Source organism: Lipotes vexillifer, unplaced genomic scaffold (assembly GCF_000442215.2).
Source record: "Lipotes vexillifer unplaced genomic scaffold, Lipotes_vexillifer_v1.1 scaffold1290, whole genome shotgun sequence".
Lineage (NCBI taxonomy): Eukaryota > Metazoa > Chordata > Mammalia > Artiodactyla > Lipotidae > Lipotes > Lipotes vexillifer.
Genome location: NW_006785718.1, coordinates 227371 through 248533, shown reverse-complemented (window position 1 = coordinate 248533; position 21163 = coordinate 227371). Strand labels below are relative to the sequence as shown.

Sequence of the window (21163 nt, the reverse complement as noted above, 5' to 3'; positions counted from 1 at the left end):
CCGTATGCGGGCCTCTCACTGTTGTGGCCTCTCCCATTGCGGAGCACAGGCTCCGGATGCGCAGGCTCAGCAGCCATGGCTCACGGGCCCAGCCGCTCCGCGGCAGGTGGGATCTTCCCGGACCGGGGCACGAACCCGTGTCCCCTGCATCGTCAGGCGGACTCTCAACCACTGCGCCGCCAGGGAAGCCCTAAGGGTTTCCATATTTTAAATGACCTACAGGTATCTACTGTGGCATGTTAGAACAGAAATTTTATTTTAAATTGGTAGCAGTATGTAAAGAACCCCAACTTCATCTACTGCTCTTACCAGGTACTCCAGCTTGGATCCAGAAGTTAATGTCTGTCCCTTCTCCAGCTCTAAAGACCCGTGTGACATTGATGGGCTGCAGCAGGCACATGACCTCCTCCACGATGGCCCTGGCCTTGTCACTGCCAGTGAACTGCAGCCCAGAGGGTAAGAAGGTCCCCAGGTCAGACTCCATCACGAGGCTGTAGTTGGAAGTATTTGCCTTAACAAAAGAGAGAAGTGTTTGGTTCATATTTGTTGCTTCCCTGCTTTCTCTTTGGAAGTTATCAAAAAAACAATAATCAAATACTTTATCTCCTCACCAGTTGTTGCCAAAGCACATGTTGCTCTGCTCGACTTAGGATCCAGTCTGCATATTACCTAACAGTTCTGAGATGCAAAATGACTCACCTTGGAATCTGCCAAATTTGAGTTGACTTGGAAGGTTTCTTTAAAATTCAATGAAAATAAATATAAAACTCCATATTAAAATTACTCAATTATTGCTACTGGCAATAATATTCTTTCAACCAATTTTCTTAAGAGCCTACCTTGCACCAGATACAATTCCTTTTATATGGTGGGGACCTCCGGATAGTATTAGCCATGCTTAGACAAAAAAAGGTGTAACCTGTGGGTCTATTTCTCTGCACCTCTTCCCCCTAGATGGATATTCTATCTTATTTTAATTGTGAATTCTGTGAAGGCTTAAAGGCATCAAACTGACAGGTTTGTCTTGGGTTTCTGATTCCATTGTTGTTCCATCTGTTGAATCCCCAGAGAGGGAGGTAATAGAAAAACACATGAAATGCTGTTCTCTCTGGGGTACAGCTATAGCATCTAAACCCCGGCAACTCTGCCAGGCCACTAGTGTGCAAACTTTTTCCAGATAAAGCCTGGTAAGAAAGCACACAGTGATTCCACGTAGCCAATATTGTCACAGCAAGAGCTTAGAATATAAGAGCCTCTCACCAGATTGCACAGCTAAATTGCCACACTGCCCTAAGACTTTCAAGTTTAAGGTCCTTCAAACTGGCCTGGCCAGCTATTTCCCAGGACCCATTCACTTCTTCCAGACTGACCATATACTACCTCGGTTGAGTTATTCCCAAGCTGTCATCCTCATTATTCACCTAGTAAAAATCAATAATAATATTTTTACAGTGCTTTCAGAGAGCTTTCATCTTTACAATCTCCTTTGATCTTCTTCCATAATCCATAAAGTAGACGGAGCAGTTTTATGGTTGATGCTGTTTTATAGAAAAGGAACTGAGGATCAGAGAAGTCAAGTGATTTGCTCAACGTCACACAGTTGGCAAGTGAGAAAGCTGGGTCTGAAATTCTGTGCTTTCCAAAACTCCACCCTGTCACCACTAGCACGGGAGGGAGTAAGTAGTAGGCCATGCTTGTTCTGAATTAGAATGATTTTTCACTTACAACATAACAATTTCAGGGTTGCATTTTTTTTCTGTAAAACAGATATGTTTCTACAATGACTTCCTAACTATTGCCATGCAAGGGTACTGTTGTTACAAGGGCAAGAACAGTACCCTTCGTTTCTAAAGGAGGATGTTGCCAACATTTAAGGGACTGAACTTCATGGCCCTGGGATATCATTTTGTTGTTGTTGATGATGATGAGAAGGTTAACAAAGCAGAAGTCTGTTCATGTTTTTCCACTTTCACTTCTAAGGAACTTCTGTCTTCCTGGTGATTATCAGAGAAAGACCCAAGGCATTTATGATAAAAAGTACCACCTCTGCTTTCAGCTGTGGCTACTGCATGACGGTAGCATCATTAGAGTTAATAACATGCAAAATATCTGCATTAATGTCTTACATTCAGGGCTCGTTCAACTAGCACATTGGTGCTAGGTGAGCAAGCTGACATGAATTTGGCAGTCCTAACCCTGTCCCCTTATGTGCCCTGCTGCCCCCCGCCCCAAATTCTCTCCCTGCCCTGTAAAAATGACAAAAGAAATAACATAATATATCTGCAAATAAAAACAGTTGGGTAATGTATGTGAGGATTCCCATATTTCTGGCAGATCCCATCCTTCCAACAAGAAAATTAGGCAATTTGCTCCTAACTATATTCAATTTAGTTAAAAGTAGAGCTAGTCAGTAGTTTGGCCATCAGCCTGGTGAGATGGACACAGCCCTGGACCCACTCGACTCCATTCCTGACTCAGCAACTGACATGCTAGGCTGCTGAGGGGAGTGACTGGCCTCTCCCTCTGTCCCCAGGTCATGTCGCCTTGGCCTCGGGCTTCTCCATTTGTAGGCGGGGACAAATGCTCTTTCCAGGCTTGAACAATGAGCCTGGGCATATGGAGCTTTGAGGGTCTTCAAAGAAAAAACATTTGTAGACCAAAAGTGAAAGTGGTGTGCGAGTTGAACTTGTCAGGGCTCCTGACAAAATATGCATTAAAGCCTTCTTGACCCTCGTCAGCTGCAAATGAACAGATGTCCCAGGGACAGGGCACCCCCCAGTTTGGGAATGGTACCGTGCAATGCCAGGATGTTAACGGGAATGTTGAGAATAATGTAAATAAAAAGGAGATTTCAAAGGTGCCAGGCGCTGTCTATGTGGCAGCCTTTCGAGCAGAGTGATAACAAGTATGTGCTCTGGGATTATTCAGACTGGGTTTGACCATCAGATTAACCAATCATGGGCTCTGTGACTCTGGGCAGTCTGTGTAACCCCTCAGTTTCTTCTGCCATGAAATGGGGATAATACTGGTACCCAGTTCATGGAGTTGTAAGAAAGAGTGCAATGTAGGCCCCAACGTATAACGAGCACTTGATCAACAGTTGCTGTTACTGGTCTTACCACTAAACATCAGTACCTCTCAGATTTTCAAGGATGGCCTCCATATAAACCATTCTGTTGGCTGCTTACAATGATAATATGTAGCTTTTTTTTCAGTGCTTCCTACATGCCAGACACTGTATGAAAGGCTTTACAGCTTATCCCATATAATGCTCCCAATCATTCTATAAGTGCCACATTTCTCATTTCACAGATGAAGCAACTGAGGTTTAGTCAGGTTAACTAACTTTCCCAAGGTGACCTAGCTAGTGAGTGGAGCTGCCAGAATTCAAAGCCGGAGGTCTGCCTCCCCAAGCCTGTGTTCTCAATCCCTCCACTGCCCTGTCTGCTGCTGCTTGTTTCCAGCTGTCGGGCCACAAGTCCTCACTTCTAATTCAAAAATACAAAGACTGTAGTGAAACAGATGTATAGAGTTTAAAATATTTTTGCATGATCACAATACAAGGTCTGATTGGACAGAATTTATTGTCCCTGCTAACGAAGTAATTTGATTAAGCAAAGAGAAGAATGAAACAAAAACAAAAACAAGGACAAAACCCTTGGTCCACCATTTCCTTCCAACTAGGAATAAAAAGTAAAACAATAAAACATCTTTTCAACCCAAATTAGACAGGATATGCAGATCTCAGTAAACCAGAATTCTGGCGTAGGCAGACACAAGTTTGATCTCTATTCATGTAGAATTTTATTAGCTGCTGCTAACATGATGGCAGCAGTCTATTGTTGTCTATTTATATATAAACATCCCCATATGTTTTCAATAAAGAACTAAGAAAACAAACCACCCACCGTCCAGGGCACCGTTTTTTATCCTCATTTATGGAGTCATTGTCTAATCGTTAGCACATGGCCAAAGAGCTTGGAAAACAAAATGTCTCTGCACAAAGAAACAGGAATGAATAAGTCGGGTCACCGGGCTGTTAGAACTGCTGCTTCTCAGGAATGTGTGGTCACAAACATGTTCCTCACTGTGCCATCAGTCATTGGGGACAGACTCAGTGTAGATTTGAAAAGCTGATTATAGCTAGTGAAGGCAGAGCAGAGCCATGCTGGTTTCATTCAACCCACGTCAGCACACAAAACAAAATATCCATCCTCCTGGTTATAGGATGTAGGGAGAAACCTACTTCTAGAGATTGAATGCTTTATTAACCCTTCGCTCTGCTCTCTTCATAAAGAGAAACATCTCTTTATTAGGAGCCATGTAAACTGTCCTTCATTGCCATGTAACGGACATAATGTGATGCAGAGAAATGCTCCTGGCTATCCTCTAGGTTGGGATTGCTGGATTAGTTAATATCTGCTCAGGGTTGAGGATTCATAACTTTGTCCTGTGCTAGAATCACATCCTATCACCTCCTTTCCTTTTTTCTTTTTTTTAAGTGTCAGCTTATGCTGCCAAAGAACAATTTGGTAACAATTAGCAATCTTTGGGAGCAACGCAAGATTAGAAAGTAGAACAATGTTTAAAATACGTATTGCATGTTTTCAAATGCTTACTTCCTCATATAAACACAGGGATGATGTCTGTGTTCTTTGCTTTTCTAAAATTCCAGATAATTCTTCTTTGGAAATATAGACCCAAGTTCAACATTTCCTTTCCTCCCAAATGCAGCTTCTTGTTTCAAAGCTTTTATTTTCTCATAACCTAGGTAACCTGTCTTTGGTTTTGAACTAAAATTGCAATCCCCAAAATCAACTGACGAGGAAAAGAGACTCCTAATTATTTGAATTAATCATGTAGCCTCCTCAGTTCAATCTTCAAAGAAGTAAACGGTTCCCGCCCACTCCGCCCCCCACACAGGGCAATCAGTCCCGGTACCATTTTCCCCGCTCCGGTAAATGTTAATATTTTACAGACGATGGTGGTGATGCTATTTGGTCAGGTGGTAGGCTCACAAACGAGTTCTCAGAAGGAAACCATCCTATGAGACCATGTGCTGAGTTGCTATAATCATCTTCTCCAGTGCTGCCAGTGACCCTGGAATTCCCATTTCAAAGGGTGTAACTGGAGCGGGGCTGCTTCATGGAGCTTTAGCTCAAATCCCTATCATGATGGGATATAGGTAAAGAGGTTTCTCCCTGATGTGCAAAACCAAGAATAGGTTTTACTCTCTGGTCAGGTCTACCCCGAGGTTCAGACTTTTATTTCTGGCAGTCTCCAGCATTCAGTTTTTTTTTTTTTTTTTTTTTTTTTTGGTACGCGGGCCTCTCACTGTTGTGGCCTCTCCCGTTGCAGAGCACAGGCTCCGGACGCGCAGGCTCAGCGGCCATGGCTCGCGGGCCCAGCCGCTCCGCGGCATGTGGGATCCTCCCGGACCGGGACACGAACCCGCGTCCCCTGCATCGGCAGGCAGACTCTCAGCCACTGCGCCACCAGGGAAGCCCCAGCATTCAGTTTTGAACAGCCCTGGGGACCCAGGGGAGGGCCAGGAAAGGGATGATGACAAGGTGGAGTGCCATAAGTTATTTTTGTTTGACAGCTAAACTGGCTGTGGCTTGGGGGAACAGGCAGTCTTGGGTAAGTTACATTAGTACGAAAATCACAGACACCTATTGTGGTTTAGTCACCATGCTGCCGGGAGATGGGACAGAATAAATGGCTTCCGGAGATCCCTTTCCAGCCCTATCATTCTCTGCGTGTGCACAGAAGGTTTCTCTTGTGAGACAAACCTGTGTCTTCAGGCAATCCAATTTTCACAGCGTTGTTCGAAGCACTCTAGATCTCAGTGAATTCTCCTTTTGAGCTACTTAAGGTCCGTGGCTAGCCCTTAAACTTATGGAAAACACACGATCCCTCTATAAATGTCACTATGGTAACAACAGTGAGTCAGAAGGCTGAAAATATGGCATAAACCTAGGCTAAAAGAAATAATATACCTAGGCTAAATTTTATTTATATTATACAGGAACTATGACTGTATTTACATTGCTTTTAGGAATAAAAACAATCCAATATCCAGGGTATTTGGTAGACAGACTTAAAAAATGGTTTACATGGCAGCTTGTTGTCAATCTCAGCTTTTAATTTTATTCCTGCATGTTGAAGCAACATCAATAGTTGGAATCAGTGGGACTCAAAGTCTCCACAATTAAATTTTGATTCCTTTAACATAATATATTGCCCAAGTGTTTCATGTTACTAGTTTCATATACATTTCAATAAGCAGTTGTATAAGAGACATCTCCAGCACAGCTGGCTTCGTGAAAGCAGCTGTCTCTGCCTTTTTCATTCTCTATCCCTCTCAACCTCCTCCGTCGCATGGTATCCCCCTGGCTCCTCTTGTACCCATCATGCTGCTATCAAAGTGTAAGAACTAAATTGTCTAAAAGAGGATCCCTTCCTTTGTTTGGCCTTTCTTCTTTGACACTGTTGCATGCTTAATAAACATAAAGATATGTTTCATGTTTCTTGTTTTTTTTTTAACATCTTTATTGGGGTATAATTGCTTTACAATGGTGTGTTAGTTTCTGCTTTATAACAGAGTGAGTCAGTTATACATATACATATGTTCCCATATCTCTTCCCTCTTTGTCTCCCTCATGTTTCTTGTTTTTGATGGTGGGGTCTTACCAGCCAGGACAGTGCTTTCTGGTTGACTTCTTTTCTTTTTTTTTTTTTTTTTTTTTTTGCGGTACACGGGCCTCTCACTGTTGTGGCCTCTCCCGCTGAGAAGCACAGGCTCCGGACGCGCAGGCTCAGCGGCCATGGCTCACGGGCCCAGCCGCCCCGCGGCATGTGGGATCTTCCCGGACCGGGGCACGAACCCGCGTCCCCTGCATCGGCAAGCGGACTCTCAACAGCTGCGCCACCAGGGAAGCCCTCTGGTTGACTTCTAATCAATCCCCTTCTCTTGACTGGGAAGACTACAACAGCCTCTTTAAATCCCTAGCCAAGGTTATAACTGAAAGGAGTTCCTCTTCTTATGAGCAGATAGCTTATTTCTTTTAAAAATATAGTACTTATTTTCTTGTCCTGCAAAAATAGGCTACTTTATAATCTGGAACTGAAATATTCACTCAATCCTAGGGCATATCATATTACAACACAATTAATCATTAATTCTCTTTTCTCTAGAGCCAGTAGACAAGCACTTAGAGCATTTTTGGATTATGACAATATCCTTAAATGCTTTACTTGATCAAGCACTCTTTACTACCAATAGTAAAGATGCTAAACGCAGCTTTAGAAATCACTTTATTTCCTTAAACGTGCCTTCTTTTCTCTCAAAAGCACAACAGTGGGTCTGAAACCTCATGAAAAACATGAGGAGCTTCAAGGCTCTGGTTCTACTCAAGGCTTCATGCTCTACCTCTCCCCTCGCCTTCCATTCCTAACACGCCACACCCCTATCTAAATAATATACTGCACTGTTGCACTTTATTCTATGTGTCTTTTATACCTACTTTGCTCTTGAAAGAATTCAAGGCTTCCTATAAGATACTAACACCATATTTTAAAAGTATGTAAACTCTTGAGAACCAAGAAAATGCCATGAAGGCAGGGATCAAATCTGTGTGGATCTCTGCCATACCTGTAGCTTAAATAACAAAGCTCAGCACATAGTGGGTACTCAAAAGATATTTGAGGAGAAAGAAAGTCACAGCTGGGAAAATTTGACATGATACCCGAACTGCAACTTGAAGATATAACAGTTCTAGCTCGTGCTGCCAAGGTAAGAGGGAAGAACGAGGTACTATGAAGCTCTCATTATCTAGGAAAAGAAAGGATACCACCAGCTCCTTGAAAAAAGCAACAGTTTTTCCAGCATTCCATTCTAAGAGGAATTACCACATGGTTCTTTCTATGAGGAACATTGAACACAATAAAGAACAGAGTCTCCAATAACAGTTTTATAAAAGAGGCAGAAATATCTTTCCTAACACTATTTCCTAAATATTGATCCTCAATTAAAGCCAAAAGCAAAATATTAAGTCATATTTCAGTAAAGATGTTTCTTTAGGAAGTAAACTGTATTTATTTAACAGTTATTGAGACAGAAGCCAAATAGGGGGACCATACATTCCTGTTTGCCCTGGGCAGTCCCAATTTACATCCTTTGTCTTGGTATAATTATTAATGGTGCCTCCTTTTTCTATCCCACTCTCAAATATCAATTGTCTCTCGTAGAATTTTTGTAGAAGTTAGCGAAAAATTCAAGATTGAGATCACTTAGTACTAAATTGTGAATATTTGATGGAGCTGAATTTGTCACTTGCTTACTCCTGCCAATACTTTCTTCCACTGGCTTCTGGGACCCTAGACTCTCTGGTCTCCTCATGCATCACTGGATATGGCTTCTCATTTGTTGGCTGGTTTTCTCACTCTCCTGATCTTTAGATGTTGGGGTGGTCAAAAACAGTCAAAAGGTTTTTCATTTCTCTATCCTCACCCTGTTGGTGCTCTCATCCAGCTTTATGGTTTTAAATAAACCTATATTGTGATGAGCTCCAATTCACATGCTATGCCTCTCTCTTCAAGTTCAGACTCATAATGAACAGCTACTCAGCATCTCTATTTAAAGGTCTAATCAGGTATTAGTTTCCTATTGCTGCTGTAACAAATTACCACAAATTTGGTGGCTTAAAACAACATAAATTTATTCTCTTACAGTTCTGGACGTCATAAGTCTGACATGAGTCTTATAGGGCTAAAAGCAAGGTGTTGACAGGGCTGGTTCCTTCTGGAGGCTCTAAGGGGGAATCCATTTCCTTGCCATTTCCAGCTTTAGAAGCTTCCTCTATTCTTTGGCTCATGGCTCCTCATCTCATTGCCTTTTCTCCTCCTGCTTCTGTCATCACGTTGCCTCCTGCCTTTGCTGTTCTTGCCTCCCTCTTATAAGGAGGGTCCAACCCAGTAAACAGCAAATCCATTCATCTAGTTGCTGAGTCTAAAAATTTTGACTCCTCTCAAATTCTTGGCTTCTCTCTTGCTTTTACACCCCAAATGCAATCTATCAGCAAATCCTGTTGGCTTTATTTTCAAAATAGACCTATCGTTCAACAATAACTCACCAGCTCCACTATTCTCACCCAGTTCAAGCCACTATTACCCCTCACCTAGAGTATTGCAATAGCTTCACAACCATTTCAACCCTCGCCACTCTTCAGTGTATTCCCTACACAGAAGCCAGAGTAACCCTGTTAAAAAAAAATCTAAGTCAAATGATGCTACTCCTCTTCTGGAACTCTGCATGTGGCTTCCAGCTCACACAAGCTAACAGGCAAAGCCCTTATATTTGCCTATAAGGCCCTAGATGTAGATTGAGCCTGACCTTCCATAACTTCTCTGACCTCATCTCCTACTACTCTCCACTTCACTTTCATTGTTTCGGCCACCTTCCGTTCCTCAATAATGCTTGGGTTCTGAAGCTTATGAACTTGTTACTTCCTCTGACTGTTACCCCATTCCTCTGGATATTTCTCACTTCCTTTTGGGCTCTGCTGAATGTCCTCTTCTTAGGGAAGTCTTCCTGCCCACCTTATATAAAAGAAGACCTCCCCTAACACTCCTGATAACACTCCCTAACCCCCTGATTATGCTTCCTTTTTCTGCTTTGTATCAACAATGAATGTTTACCTTTATTGTCTGTCTCTTCTTAGAATAGTGTTTGGTCCCTGATGGCAGAGACTTCTCTGCTGTGTTTACTACTTGTGATCCGATTGTTTAATGGCTATAAATCCTTCCCTTCCCTGTATATATTCTCTTTTCCAATGTGAATTTGCCACTCCTTTCATCAAGAGGTGCAATCTCTTTCCCCACCCTCTGAATGTAGGCCAGCCCTGTGCCTTTATTTGACCAATAGACTCTGGCAGAAGTGACCACTTGCAACTTCAGAGCATGAACCAAAAGAAGCCTTACAGCTGCCACCTTGACCTTTTGCTGCCCTAAGACTGACATGTAAAGAAGCGTGGGCTAGTTGAGGTACCACATGGGGAGAGCAGCCCAGATGACAGTCATCTGCCCCAGCTTCCATAAGTCGGGCCATCTTTGACCATCCATCCCAGCCAAGCTGTCACATGACCTCAGTGACCAGATAAAATGCACGATACTCAGTTAAATTTGAAGTTTAGATAAACAATAAACACGTTTTTAGTATAAGTATGGCCTATGTGATATTTGGAAGCATCTAGGCTCCCTAATGACAGGGAACTCCCTGAAACAACACCAAGAATATGTAACAGGGCTCAATAAATATTTGTTGAATGACTGAATATTCTATATTATTGATTCAAAGAAGATTCATATGTTTATATATAATTTGGATATGTGGGAAAGTTGGAATTTTATAATTAAAAAAATTAAAGAGTCTGGTTGTAATCTTGCCCATGTGTTAAATCATCCCTCCTCTGCTGACATGGGTTTAGGAGAATATCTATGAGCAGAGACAAAAACATTCTCAAGAAGCACCTTAGGGTCTGATGAAATGCCCAAGTACTTGCTCAGTTGAATTTCTAGACAGAATTCTTTTGAATTTCACCAGAAGAATGGAAGAAATGATCTTGGCCAGGAAGAATCTGGGGGCAAGAATTACTAGTTATTTGGTGTTATGATTAAAGTGGCCTCAAGTTGTCTACAGAATATTGAATTGAACCTCAAAGAAGGCTAAACAAAACCATTCCAATCAAACAAAATCAACTGACTTATTGAATGGAATGGTGGTGCATCCAATCCCCTTAGGGGCTACAATGGCCATGGGGGAAGGAGAGGAGAGATGGAGACTGAATCAGGAGTAGGGAGAGAACAGCCCAGAGATAGTGACTCCCAATGCGTCTCATGAGGATGGGATGGAGGACACCTGTGGAGAATGTTAACCCTGGGAACCAGAGGATCTTATATCCCCTGGAGAGCAAAAATAGCAACCCCAGTGTTGAAAGCGCAGAAGCTGAGCTTCCACTGGTCGGGAGGCAGAGGTGTCGAGAGAAGGAAAGTAGTATTGTCGATATAGATGGAACATTTATATGGAGAAAAATCCATGACCATGGCTATCGTTAGACCTCTCCCCTAAACTCTAGTCTTTTTTTTTTTTTTTTTTTAACCAAGCTGTGTACTTGACCTCTCAACGTGGATGCCCAATATCTCAAACCTGACATGTCCAAAACTGAGCTCCTGACCCCCTCCTCACACCCCTCTACCCAACTCCTCCCACTCGACTTGCTCAGGCCTCAAACTGTGGGCTCACACTTGACTCTTTTCTTTCTCTCACACTGTGTATACAATCCATCATCAGATCCTCTTGGCTCTTCCCTTAACGTATATCCGGAGGCTGACAACTTTTCACCTACTGCTACCATCCTGGCACAAAAGTTACCATAATCTCTCACCTGGATTATTCAGCCTTGTTCGGTTCTAGTCCTCCTTCAGTCTATTCTCAAAGCAGCTTCCAGAGCAATCCTTTTAGACTATTAATTCAGATCAGGTTAGTTCTCTGCTCAAAAGCCTCCAAGAGTTCTAATCTCACTCAGAGAACATGGCCCATGAGACCTGACATGATCTGGGCTCCTCTGTCCTGCTACTATCCCTTCCCTGCACCGGTTCAGGTACTCTGGCTTCCTCGCTGTTCCCAGAATGTCCCCTACACTCCATCAGCACCTTCCCTAGAATGTTCTCTTCCAGATACCCACAGAGAGACTTCTTTCTCTTCTTCAGACCTTTACTCAAACCCTTCTGCAGTGAAGTCTTTTTTGCCCCCCGCCAACAAAAATTCAAACACTCCCTCCACATATACCCTATCTCTGTCCCCTGTCTTGTTTTTCTCTTCAGCTGTTCTCATATCATTTTACTTATTTATCCACATCATCAGCCTTGATGCACAAGAATGGAAGCAAGAGGAGGGCAGAGTTTAAAACAGTGCCTGGAACTTAGAAGGCTCTCATCAAACATGTGCTGAGTGAATGAACAAATACGTGTATGTATGTGTTTAAACACATATGCGTGTATGTGTGCATGTGTAAACCCTGTAAGCACACCTCTAGATGCTATTTTGGGTGACGGTGGTGGTGAAGATAACAACGATGAGATGGTTGCTAGTGCTGGTGGTAAAAGGCAACATCAGTTTTTCAGAATATGTTTTTTTTAAAAAAATCTTCTCAAGAAAGCATAAGTTTCAACAACTAAAGGTGAAAGCTGAATCTTTAGTGTATATTTTATAAAGCTCTTCAAATATACAAGTTTTTGCAACATCCGTTATACGTGCTAAAAATAAATCCTTCCTAGAAGGCTGTATAAAGTGATAGCAATCAAAAATGCCCTTTAGTTACCTAAATACAAGTGCTTCTAAAATTCCTTCAATAGTGAAATACTAAGATACTCTTATTCTCAAAGCTGTGTGGCAAAAGGAATCTCCTTTTCAGGTGAAAACAGCGCTGGAAGACATCCTTTATGTAGCGTCCCTATGTCATGGTCATTTCACTGTCAGAGATGAGAAACCCTAATAAAATGGTCACCGTTAACAGGAGGAGAAAGGATGAGCAATTAGCAACTGAACTGCCAAGGGGTCATATACATCGATTTTTTAAAATATTAAATAATTTTGAAAAGAAACCTTAAGGTTTGTTATGCTAGAGTTAGTACAACGTGAGGCAGATAATACGTGGTGTCATCACTAAGACTCAATTACAGAAACTAATACATGCATCCTGGGACTACTTAGAGCTTTAACAATGGCTTTGCATACTTTGTAAGCGTTAAAGTATCCAGACAAAATGAAGGAAAAATAATAAACAAATGAGGCAATTTAGCTTTGAGAAGAGTTAAGATAATTTCATAGGTACAGTTTAGATAAAAAGAGGCTAAGGGATTATAGCAGTTTCAGAAAAAAATCCAAATAGGTATGTATATTGAGATAGGGGAGGTGGAGAAAAACAACTTCCCTCATCTGAGAATAGTAATAAGCAACAGCAGTAATCACCTAAAGGTAGAAGAGGAAAATCGCTGTGGTAGAAAATAGCATCAAACACGTTGGAAATAATGATCATTCTGAAAAGCCACCTGAGGACCACTTAGGGGAGACCAAACACTAGAAATGCTTGAGGCAAGTTGAACATAAACAGTTAGTCAGGCACACAGACCTCACCCCAGATTTCTCTTTGGTTATCTGCAATCTTCATCAAGGATATCATTAGTGTTAAGTGATTAGGGTAATAATCCTTACGGGGTCTTCTGTCTCAGAGTGGAGTGGATGCTATGATTCCCACTTCAATGGTGATTGCCACTGGGAAGTTACAGGAGGTGATGCACAGATGCTAATATCACTTGATACCCTTCTCGGCCATTAGGTGAAAAATATTAGGCAAGTTACTTAATACCCTGGGCCTCAGTTTATTCATTTGTAAGATGGGGATAATAATAGTTATTTTGCCAGTTTATTCAAAGCAGGAGTTCTTAACTGGGCACCCCTTGGCGGTTCATAAATTTGGAGGCAGTCGGTGAACTTGAGTGGGAAAAAATTACATCTTTACTTTCAATATCCTCTAACCGAAATTTAGAATTTCCTTCAATTATGGATGTAAGTAACAAACCACAGAAGTATTAGCAGAACCTATCACTTTGTCACCAATAGAAATCACAGATATTTTCATATCATATTAGACTTATTGTAGAAATCTCAAAATAATCTTTATGTTCATCACTACTTTGAAATTACAGTAATAGATAATACTGCAAGATCTTATTATTTTATGCATTTAGGAAACATACCAATATCATGTATTGATTTAAAAATTTTTGATAACTGCATTTGAATAGAATTCATATCCTTGTAATACTGTGCATTTTATTTTATGCATTCAAAAATGTTATTTGAGGAGATGTCCCTAGGCTTTACCAGACTGCCAAAGTGGTGCGTGGAACAAACAATGGTCATGAACCTCTGTTGGATAAGTGGTAGCTTCACCATTAAGGTGACGATGGTGATGATGATGATGATGATGATGATGGTGATCATTCCTCCTGTTATTATTATTGTTAAACTCACTAGAATTCGTTTGCCCTGGACATCTGGATTGCAGTCTTGGTTCTGTAACGTAACAGTTGAATGAATTCCGCAGGCCATTTAATCTCCCTGAGCTTCGTATCCTCTTCAACAAAGACCGATTTAACAGGGTTTTCAGAGGATCGTATGAATTTATTATGTGTATTCAAAGGTATATTGTATACCAAACTATTCAGTTCTCTTGAGACTTTTTACTGTTAGTGTCACCAACAAGAGTGCCTAATAAGTAAAACAGCCATATAAATGATCATCTGAGCCGATGAGAACTTTGAAAGATCAATAATTATGGCAGGACAATGGGTGGAAAGTGGACTATCTAAGTTAAATCAGGAACCAAGAAGCTACTTAAATACTACTTTTCTGATCTTTTTTTGTATCTCCTATTTCTGCCACTGTAAAATTTAACAGATAAACACCAAATTTCCTTGATTATAAGAATCACATTTTTCTCCTATTTTAGCATTTTGGTAATTGGAATGCACCTTGTTATTGATACATTCCAGAAGACACTTGCCAAATTCCAGGCAAAGAAACAAATCGTGCCATATATTAGTTGTCACTGTTTGTCTGTGTACAAATGTCTTCATACACAAATGGTCTCTGGGATTTCATTTTACACTTTGGTTAAGTTATTTGCATTAGTATCGATATAGATCACCAAATTTTAAATGTGAGCCCCTAATTTTGATTAAAATTCTTTATAAGTTTCTTTGTACACAGAAGACTGATTTTCACGTGTGAGGCAAAGCAATGAAAGGCAGTAGAAATCGCCAGATGCTCAGACTAGACCCTAGAGTGTTCAGGGTTAGTGAAGACGCGTGTCACCAAACATGCGTCATGGAGGCCTCTACTCAGGTACTGAACAATTTGTCGAAAGAATCCTTAGAATTTCAAAAGAAGCTGTATGACTTTTAGAAATAGTAAAATTCTTTTAAAAGGAAAAACTCCCCAAAACTTAGCCCAACTGGAAATACAGAGGAAAGCCTATATTCAATATGCCTCATAATCATACTGGCAACCCTGAAGGTGCATCCTTAGCGACTCGTCAGAATAAGGAGCACAGGTTACAAAAAGTGGCCTCTCACCCCGACATGAGGCCTCACTGCTCAGGACCAAAAGGTATCCAGTGCCATCTTTAGACTCGGAGAGACTTTGATTCTGACTACAAAAGTGTGAGATATTGTACGTTATTGTCAGCTTTTTTAAAACTGTACATTTAATGTAGTCCTATTTTTCCTGAAAAGCTTTATTATTCCTAACTGCACTCCTTAAAACTGATCATCCTTAAGTCAAAGAAATAGAGAATTGAATCTCTTCCAACCAATCCCACGAAGTCCCTCCTTAGTTTCCTCTCCTCTCTCTCAGGCTCCACCATTATTTTATAGCTTAAATCTGAGAATACAATATTTGACATGCTGTTGTTCTAGCTGAAGAGGCGTGAATGGCTGGGTTTTTCTTTTTGGAAACGCAAAATGACATTTCTTCCACCACTATTCGTACATCAACTGCTCGAGCCATGTTTAAGAAGAGAGAGGAATAGTCCAGACTCTCGCAGCTGCTGGTGGCCGTACCTCTAGACATTCCTTGGGTTTCGCTGTCAGTAATAATTTACTCACATACGTCTCACTACCCTACTTCAATGGTAAATATCTGCTAAAAGAAGGTAGTATTATACACATAAATAAGGAAGGCACTTTTTACTTAGAGTAGTCATGAGAAAAGTGAATTTCATCCCACTTGAAAATTTTAAGGGCGAGTCCACAATTGCTAGCTTTTATGAAGACCACATTAAACCATTACTTCACATGTGTCACTTCCATATAATGAACTCATTAGCTGGGAAATTGTATTTGCATTCTCAATATTTTTGTACAATAGGAATGTCATTAATTAGGCATTAACACAGTTTTAGAGAACGGAAGGTAGAAGCTTGGCATACAAGTGATTATTTTTTCCATCTTCATTTGCTCCATTCTTATCTTGGTGATTCACAAAAAAGATGTTTAAACAGAGCCTTTCAATGGAAGCCATCACTACTGTGTTCCATGTCAAGGTAATTGCCTTAAAGATGAGAAGATAAAAATCACATGGGCCGTCAGTATTTCTGCCAAGCCCTTGTGGAAGCCAATAGACTTAGTGTCTTAGGTTCCAATTATTTGTTACACTCTTGAATATGGCCTTCATTTTCCTTTTCCTTTCCATTTCTGTTGCGTTAGACTTTGGCAGAGGCTGAACTACCCGAGAGAGGCAGCTTTTGATCACAGCCACCTTTCACTGAAGGAGAGCAAACACCAATCCATTCTGGCAGGTACAATTTTCCACATATTCAGAAAACAGTTTGCCAAGAGTAGTAACAAACTGAGTTCCCAATATGAAGAAAAGAACATATTGAAGGTATAAATTTTTTTAATCTCCCCACCAAGGAAAGAATAAATTAGAGTCCACTTTCTTAAAAACAAATACAAACAAACAAACAAACAAAAAACAGAACAAGTGTTAAATCATTTGTTCGTTGACTTTAGTTTGCAGATAATGTTTATATTTCTCTTTTGCAATTCACAATGCAGCCCCCATCCCGCAATTCACCTTTCCTTCCTTAGTGTTTTACACAGAAACTACTAAGGCAGGTAAGGTTAAGGTACACTAACTTTTGGAGACCTGATGGCTACCTTCTTTTATAACTGCTCCTCTGGCATTCTAAGTTGTATCCTTAAATTAAGACATTGCTAAGTGGACACAGCCTGCAATATGCTTGTTGTTTAATAATGTTAAAAAATATTGACACAATGAAATCTCTGTCCTTGGAAATCTTTAAAAATAACATAAGTAGGGATCCATCCTGGTGTATCCTCTGTACTTAGTGTATCAGGCACAGCTATCCTGGAAGAAGGAAGCTGGACTCGACTTATGGAGGGTCTCGCTATATTTTCCTAGGTGTCTAAGCTCGACACATGTAGAATAGATGTAAACAGATAAATACATATACTATATCCGTCTCTCAAGGATCAGAGTTTTCGTCTCAATTTTCCTTTCTTTTAAGATTAGAGGCAGTGGGAGATGTCCTAAGGTGGTACCCAGGAGAGCCTCTGATCTGAAGACTATCTTCTAAATAGTGGAACGATTTTAACATTTATTACTGTGAAGAGTTTCACAACACTGAAAGTTCCGTTTGGATTTTTTTTGATTTTATTGGGTTGGCAAAAAAGTTCGTTCGTTTTTTTCCCGTACGATGGCTTTAGTAGAGCTTAGTTGTCTTTAACTTCATTCAAAACAATTCTGTTAGACTGTATTGCGACAGCTGTCATATCAGCGTGCATTAAAAAAAAAAACTTATCAAAACTGGTGAATTTTTGTGTAGCCACTTTTAATATTGAAGATGGAAGAAAAAAAGCAATGTTTTTGACACATTACGCTTTATTATTTCAAGAAAGGTAAAAACGCAACTGAAACGCAAAAAAAATGATTTGCACAGTGTATGGAGAAGGTGCTGTGACTGATCGAACGTGTCAAAAGTGGTTTGCAGGGGGCTTCCCTGGTGGCGCAGTGGTTGAGAGTCCGCCTGCCGATGCAGGGGACATGGGTTCGAGCCCTGGTCTGGGAAGATCCCACATGCCACGGAGCAGCTAGGCCCGTGAGCCACAACTACTGAGCCTGCGCGTCTGGAGCCTGTGCTCCGCAACGGAAGAGGCCGCGATAGTGAGAGGCCCGCGCACCGCGATGAAGAGTGGCCCCCACTTGCCACAACTAGAGAAAGCCCTCGCACAGAAACGAAGACCCAACACAGCACAAATAAATAAATAAAAATAAAATTAAAAAAAATTTAAAAAAAAAAAAAAAAAGTGGTTTGCAAAGTTTCGTGCTGGAGATTTCTGGCTGGAGGATGCTCCAAGGTCAGGCAGACCAGTTGAAGTTGACAGCGATCAAATCGAGACATGAATTGAGAACAATCAACATTATGCCACGCGGGAGATAGCCGACATACTCAAAATATGCAAATCAAGCACTGAGAATCATTTGCATCAGCTTGGTTATGTGACTTGCTCTGATGTTTGGGTTCCACGTAAGTTAAGTGAAAAAGACTTCCTTGACCATGTTTCCACACGCGATTCTCTACCTAAACGTAACAAAAACATTCTGTTTTTAAAACAAATTGTGATGGGAGACGAAAAGTGGATACTGTATAATAAAGTGGAATGAAAGAGATTGCGGGGCAAGCGAAATGAACCACCACCAACCACGCCAAAGACCGGTCTTCATCCAAAGAAGGTGATATTGTGTATATGGTGGGCGTGGAAGGGAGTCCTCTATTATGAGCTCCTTCTGGAAAACCAAATGATTCATTCCAATAAGTACTGCTCCCAATTAGGCCAACTGAAAGCAGCACTCGACGAAAAGCGTCCAGAATTAGTTAACAGAAAACGCATAATCTTCCATCAGGATAACGTAAGAACATATGTTTCTTTGATGACCAGGCAAACACTGTTACAGCTTGGCTGGGAAGTTCTGATTCATCCGCCATATTCATCAGACACTGCACCTTTGGATTTCCATTTATTTTGGTCTTTACAAAATTCTCTCAATGGAAAAAATGTCAATTCCCTGGAAGACTGTAAAAGGTACCTGGAACAGTTCTTTGCTCTAAAAGATAAAAAGTTTTGGGAGGATGGAATTATGAAGTTGCCTGAAAAATGGCAGAAGGTAGTGGAACAAAAGGGTGAATATGTTGTTCAATAAAGTTCTTGGTGAAAATGAAAAATGTGTCTTTTATTTTTTCTTAAAGACCGAAGGAACATTTTGGCCAACCAAATATCTATTGTCTAGCTAAAACATTACTTAGAAAATACCCCAAATTAGAAGAAAATTTCAGTGAAGATTTAAAAAAAAAAATTAATCATTGTAGCAGTATATAAAAAGTTAACTTCAGGAACAAATAAATATATTTTTATACTTTTCAGAGAAAGTGCGAATATAAAACATTGAGAATTATTGGTGACAGCTAATGTCTGCATGATTATACAATATCCCTTGGCCTTAAACTCCAAAATGTGGTAGAATATGATTCTGTGCTATATGTGTTTTAAACTAAGCACTTGGAAGTGACTTCTCCATTCATCCATTCGTGTGTTACTGTAGCCACCATGCCTGAATAAACTGGTGTGTATGTGCTTCAGACTATGACAAGCGGATAAATGTACATATCAATATAAATGTAGGTAAATCCTATGTATAAGTATACAGAGAAGTGCATGGTCAGAGAAGTTCTTATGGCTGAAGTCTAGAGACAGAAAAGCTAGGTTCAAGTTCAGGCTCTGTACCTCATATCTGTGCTGTGCAACTTTGGGTACATCTTTTTTTTAACCTCTTAAACCTCTTTTTTTTTTTCCCAAAGATGAAATAAGTTAAGCAGTCCATGGCCTGGCAACTAGCAGGGTCATGACTATTATCAATGTTTATGAAAAAGTATTCATATTTATAAATAATCATATAGATGCAAGAGATTACAATGACACCTTGTAAATAGTAAGAACATAGTATATATTTGTTTGGGAAATGAGAGCTTTAAAAATTCTTGATTGTTTCTTTTCTCTCTGTAAGTCTATCCAAAAAACTCTCTAGTATTGAATTTCCACGTCTATTAAAAGGAGCAAAGTATTTTCCCTTACATGAAAAAAAAAAATGGACAATTTCACAAAGCACTCTTCCCTCTGTTTACTATCACATTTTCTTCCCTTTGACCTTTCCTAATTCAAATGACAAAACAGCTTCATTGTCTCCCATTTGGTTCTTTGGGGCGTGATAAAGTATTCCAGAGCTTTGGAGCTTATGCCAATGTCGGGGGGAAGGATGCGTGCTATACATTCTCCCGGGCCTTAGTTAATACCTGGAGAGTTTCCTGAAACACATTCACAAGTATTTAACACAGCATCACCTCTGCTTTGACAGGGATGAGTTTTATTAAATGAAACCACAGAAATTTATAAAAGCAAATCACACTCCTGTTTTAACCTAGTAATGAAAATTCTGTCTAATCTCAAAATAACTCATGTTATGAAACCAGTTTAAACCTTTGCTGAAAGGCCTTGTTAAGCTTTTAAAATTCCAATTATTATTTATATATGTTTTGCTGTGTGACGTACAAAAGCTCTTGAGAAATTGATTCTGAGAACTCTCCTTTAAGAGGACTCTGAAACCAAAGCAGTTTAGACAAACTGCTTGTTGTTCGGGGTAACCTCAGCTTCTAGAATCAATAATTGTAAATGCAGGACAACCATTTGATAAGAAGATGCAAGAGTGAGATCTTCTGAAAGAAAATAAGGAATCAGAGTTCTAATCTTTTGGTTAGGAAAAAATTATGCCTTGATGTTTTTAACACAAATAGATGAGTCAGAAGGAATTATAGATGTGCCCTAATTGATAAGGAAGTTAGAAAACCAGAGCAAGACTTTCTCTATCAGGGGACAAGTGGTATCTTTAAGACAACACAGGACTTGGGTTAGTACTTATAGGAATGACCTGTTAGGATGAGTTCCAGAGAGAAAGACAAAGGCCTGTGGGCAATACTCAGGTTGCACTCTCAGCTGTGTCCCACAGTTCTGCTTCTCAGTTCCCTGTTTGATCTTCAGCCCTAAAAGCAACATCGTTTTAGTTCTACCTATTGTGACCTCTGGACACTGCTCTTAGAGTACGAAGTAAACTCACCATCCAGTATCTGCTTTCTAGCATTGATGTTGCTGGCAGCCCTGCTAGTTTGATTCTGCCCATTCATTCCTCAAGCCAACATCGACAGACCATTCTTCAATGATTATGTATTATTCTAGCACAAGTACACAAAAACCACAGCAGCCAGAGTAGGCGGCAAACTTCCAGAAGGGCTACTGATTACCAAAAGACATGAGTTTCTTGGGGTCTCCTGGGAAGAGCCTCTCTCCCAGACAATAATGCAGATTTAAAAAAAGAAACATTGCAGGGCTTCCCCGGTGGCGCAGTGGTTGCAAGTCCGCCTGCCGATGCAGGGGACACGGGTTCGTGCCCCGGTCCGGGAGGATCCCA

General features: G+C 40.6%; 1 protein-coding gene across 1 annotated transcript in view; it reads right to left on the bottom strand.

The window, feature by feature from the left end:
* Positions 1 to 21163, bottom strand: part of LOC103073786 (carboxypeptidase Q) — a gene marked incomplete at its 5' end in the record, with an annotated part of 266138 nt that overhangs the window by 76591 nt on the left and 168384 nt on the right. Inside the window, one exon of the mRNA XM_007458056.1 lies at positions 310 to 515. Coding sequence (XP_007458118.1) covers positions 310 to 515 — 206 coding nt within the window. The remainder of the gene's footprint in view (positions 1 to 309; positions 516 to 21163) is intronic.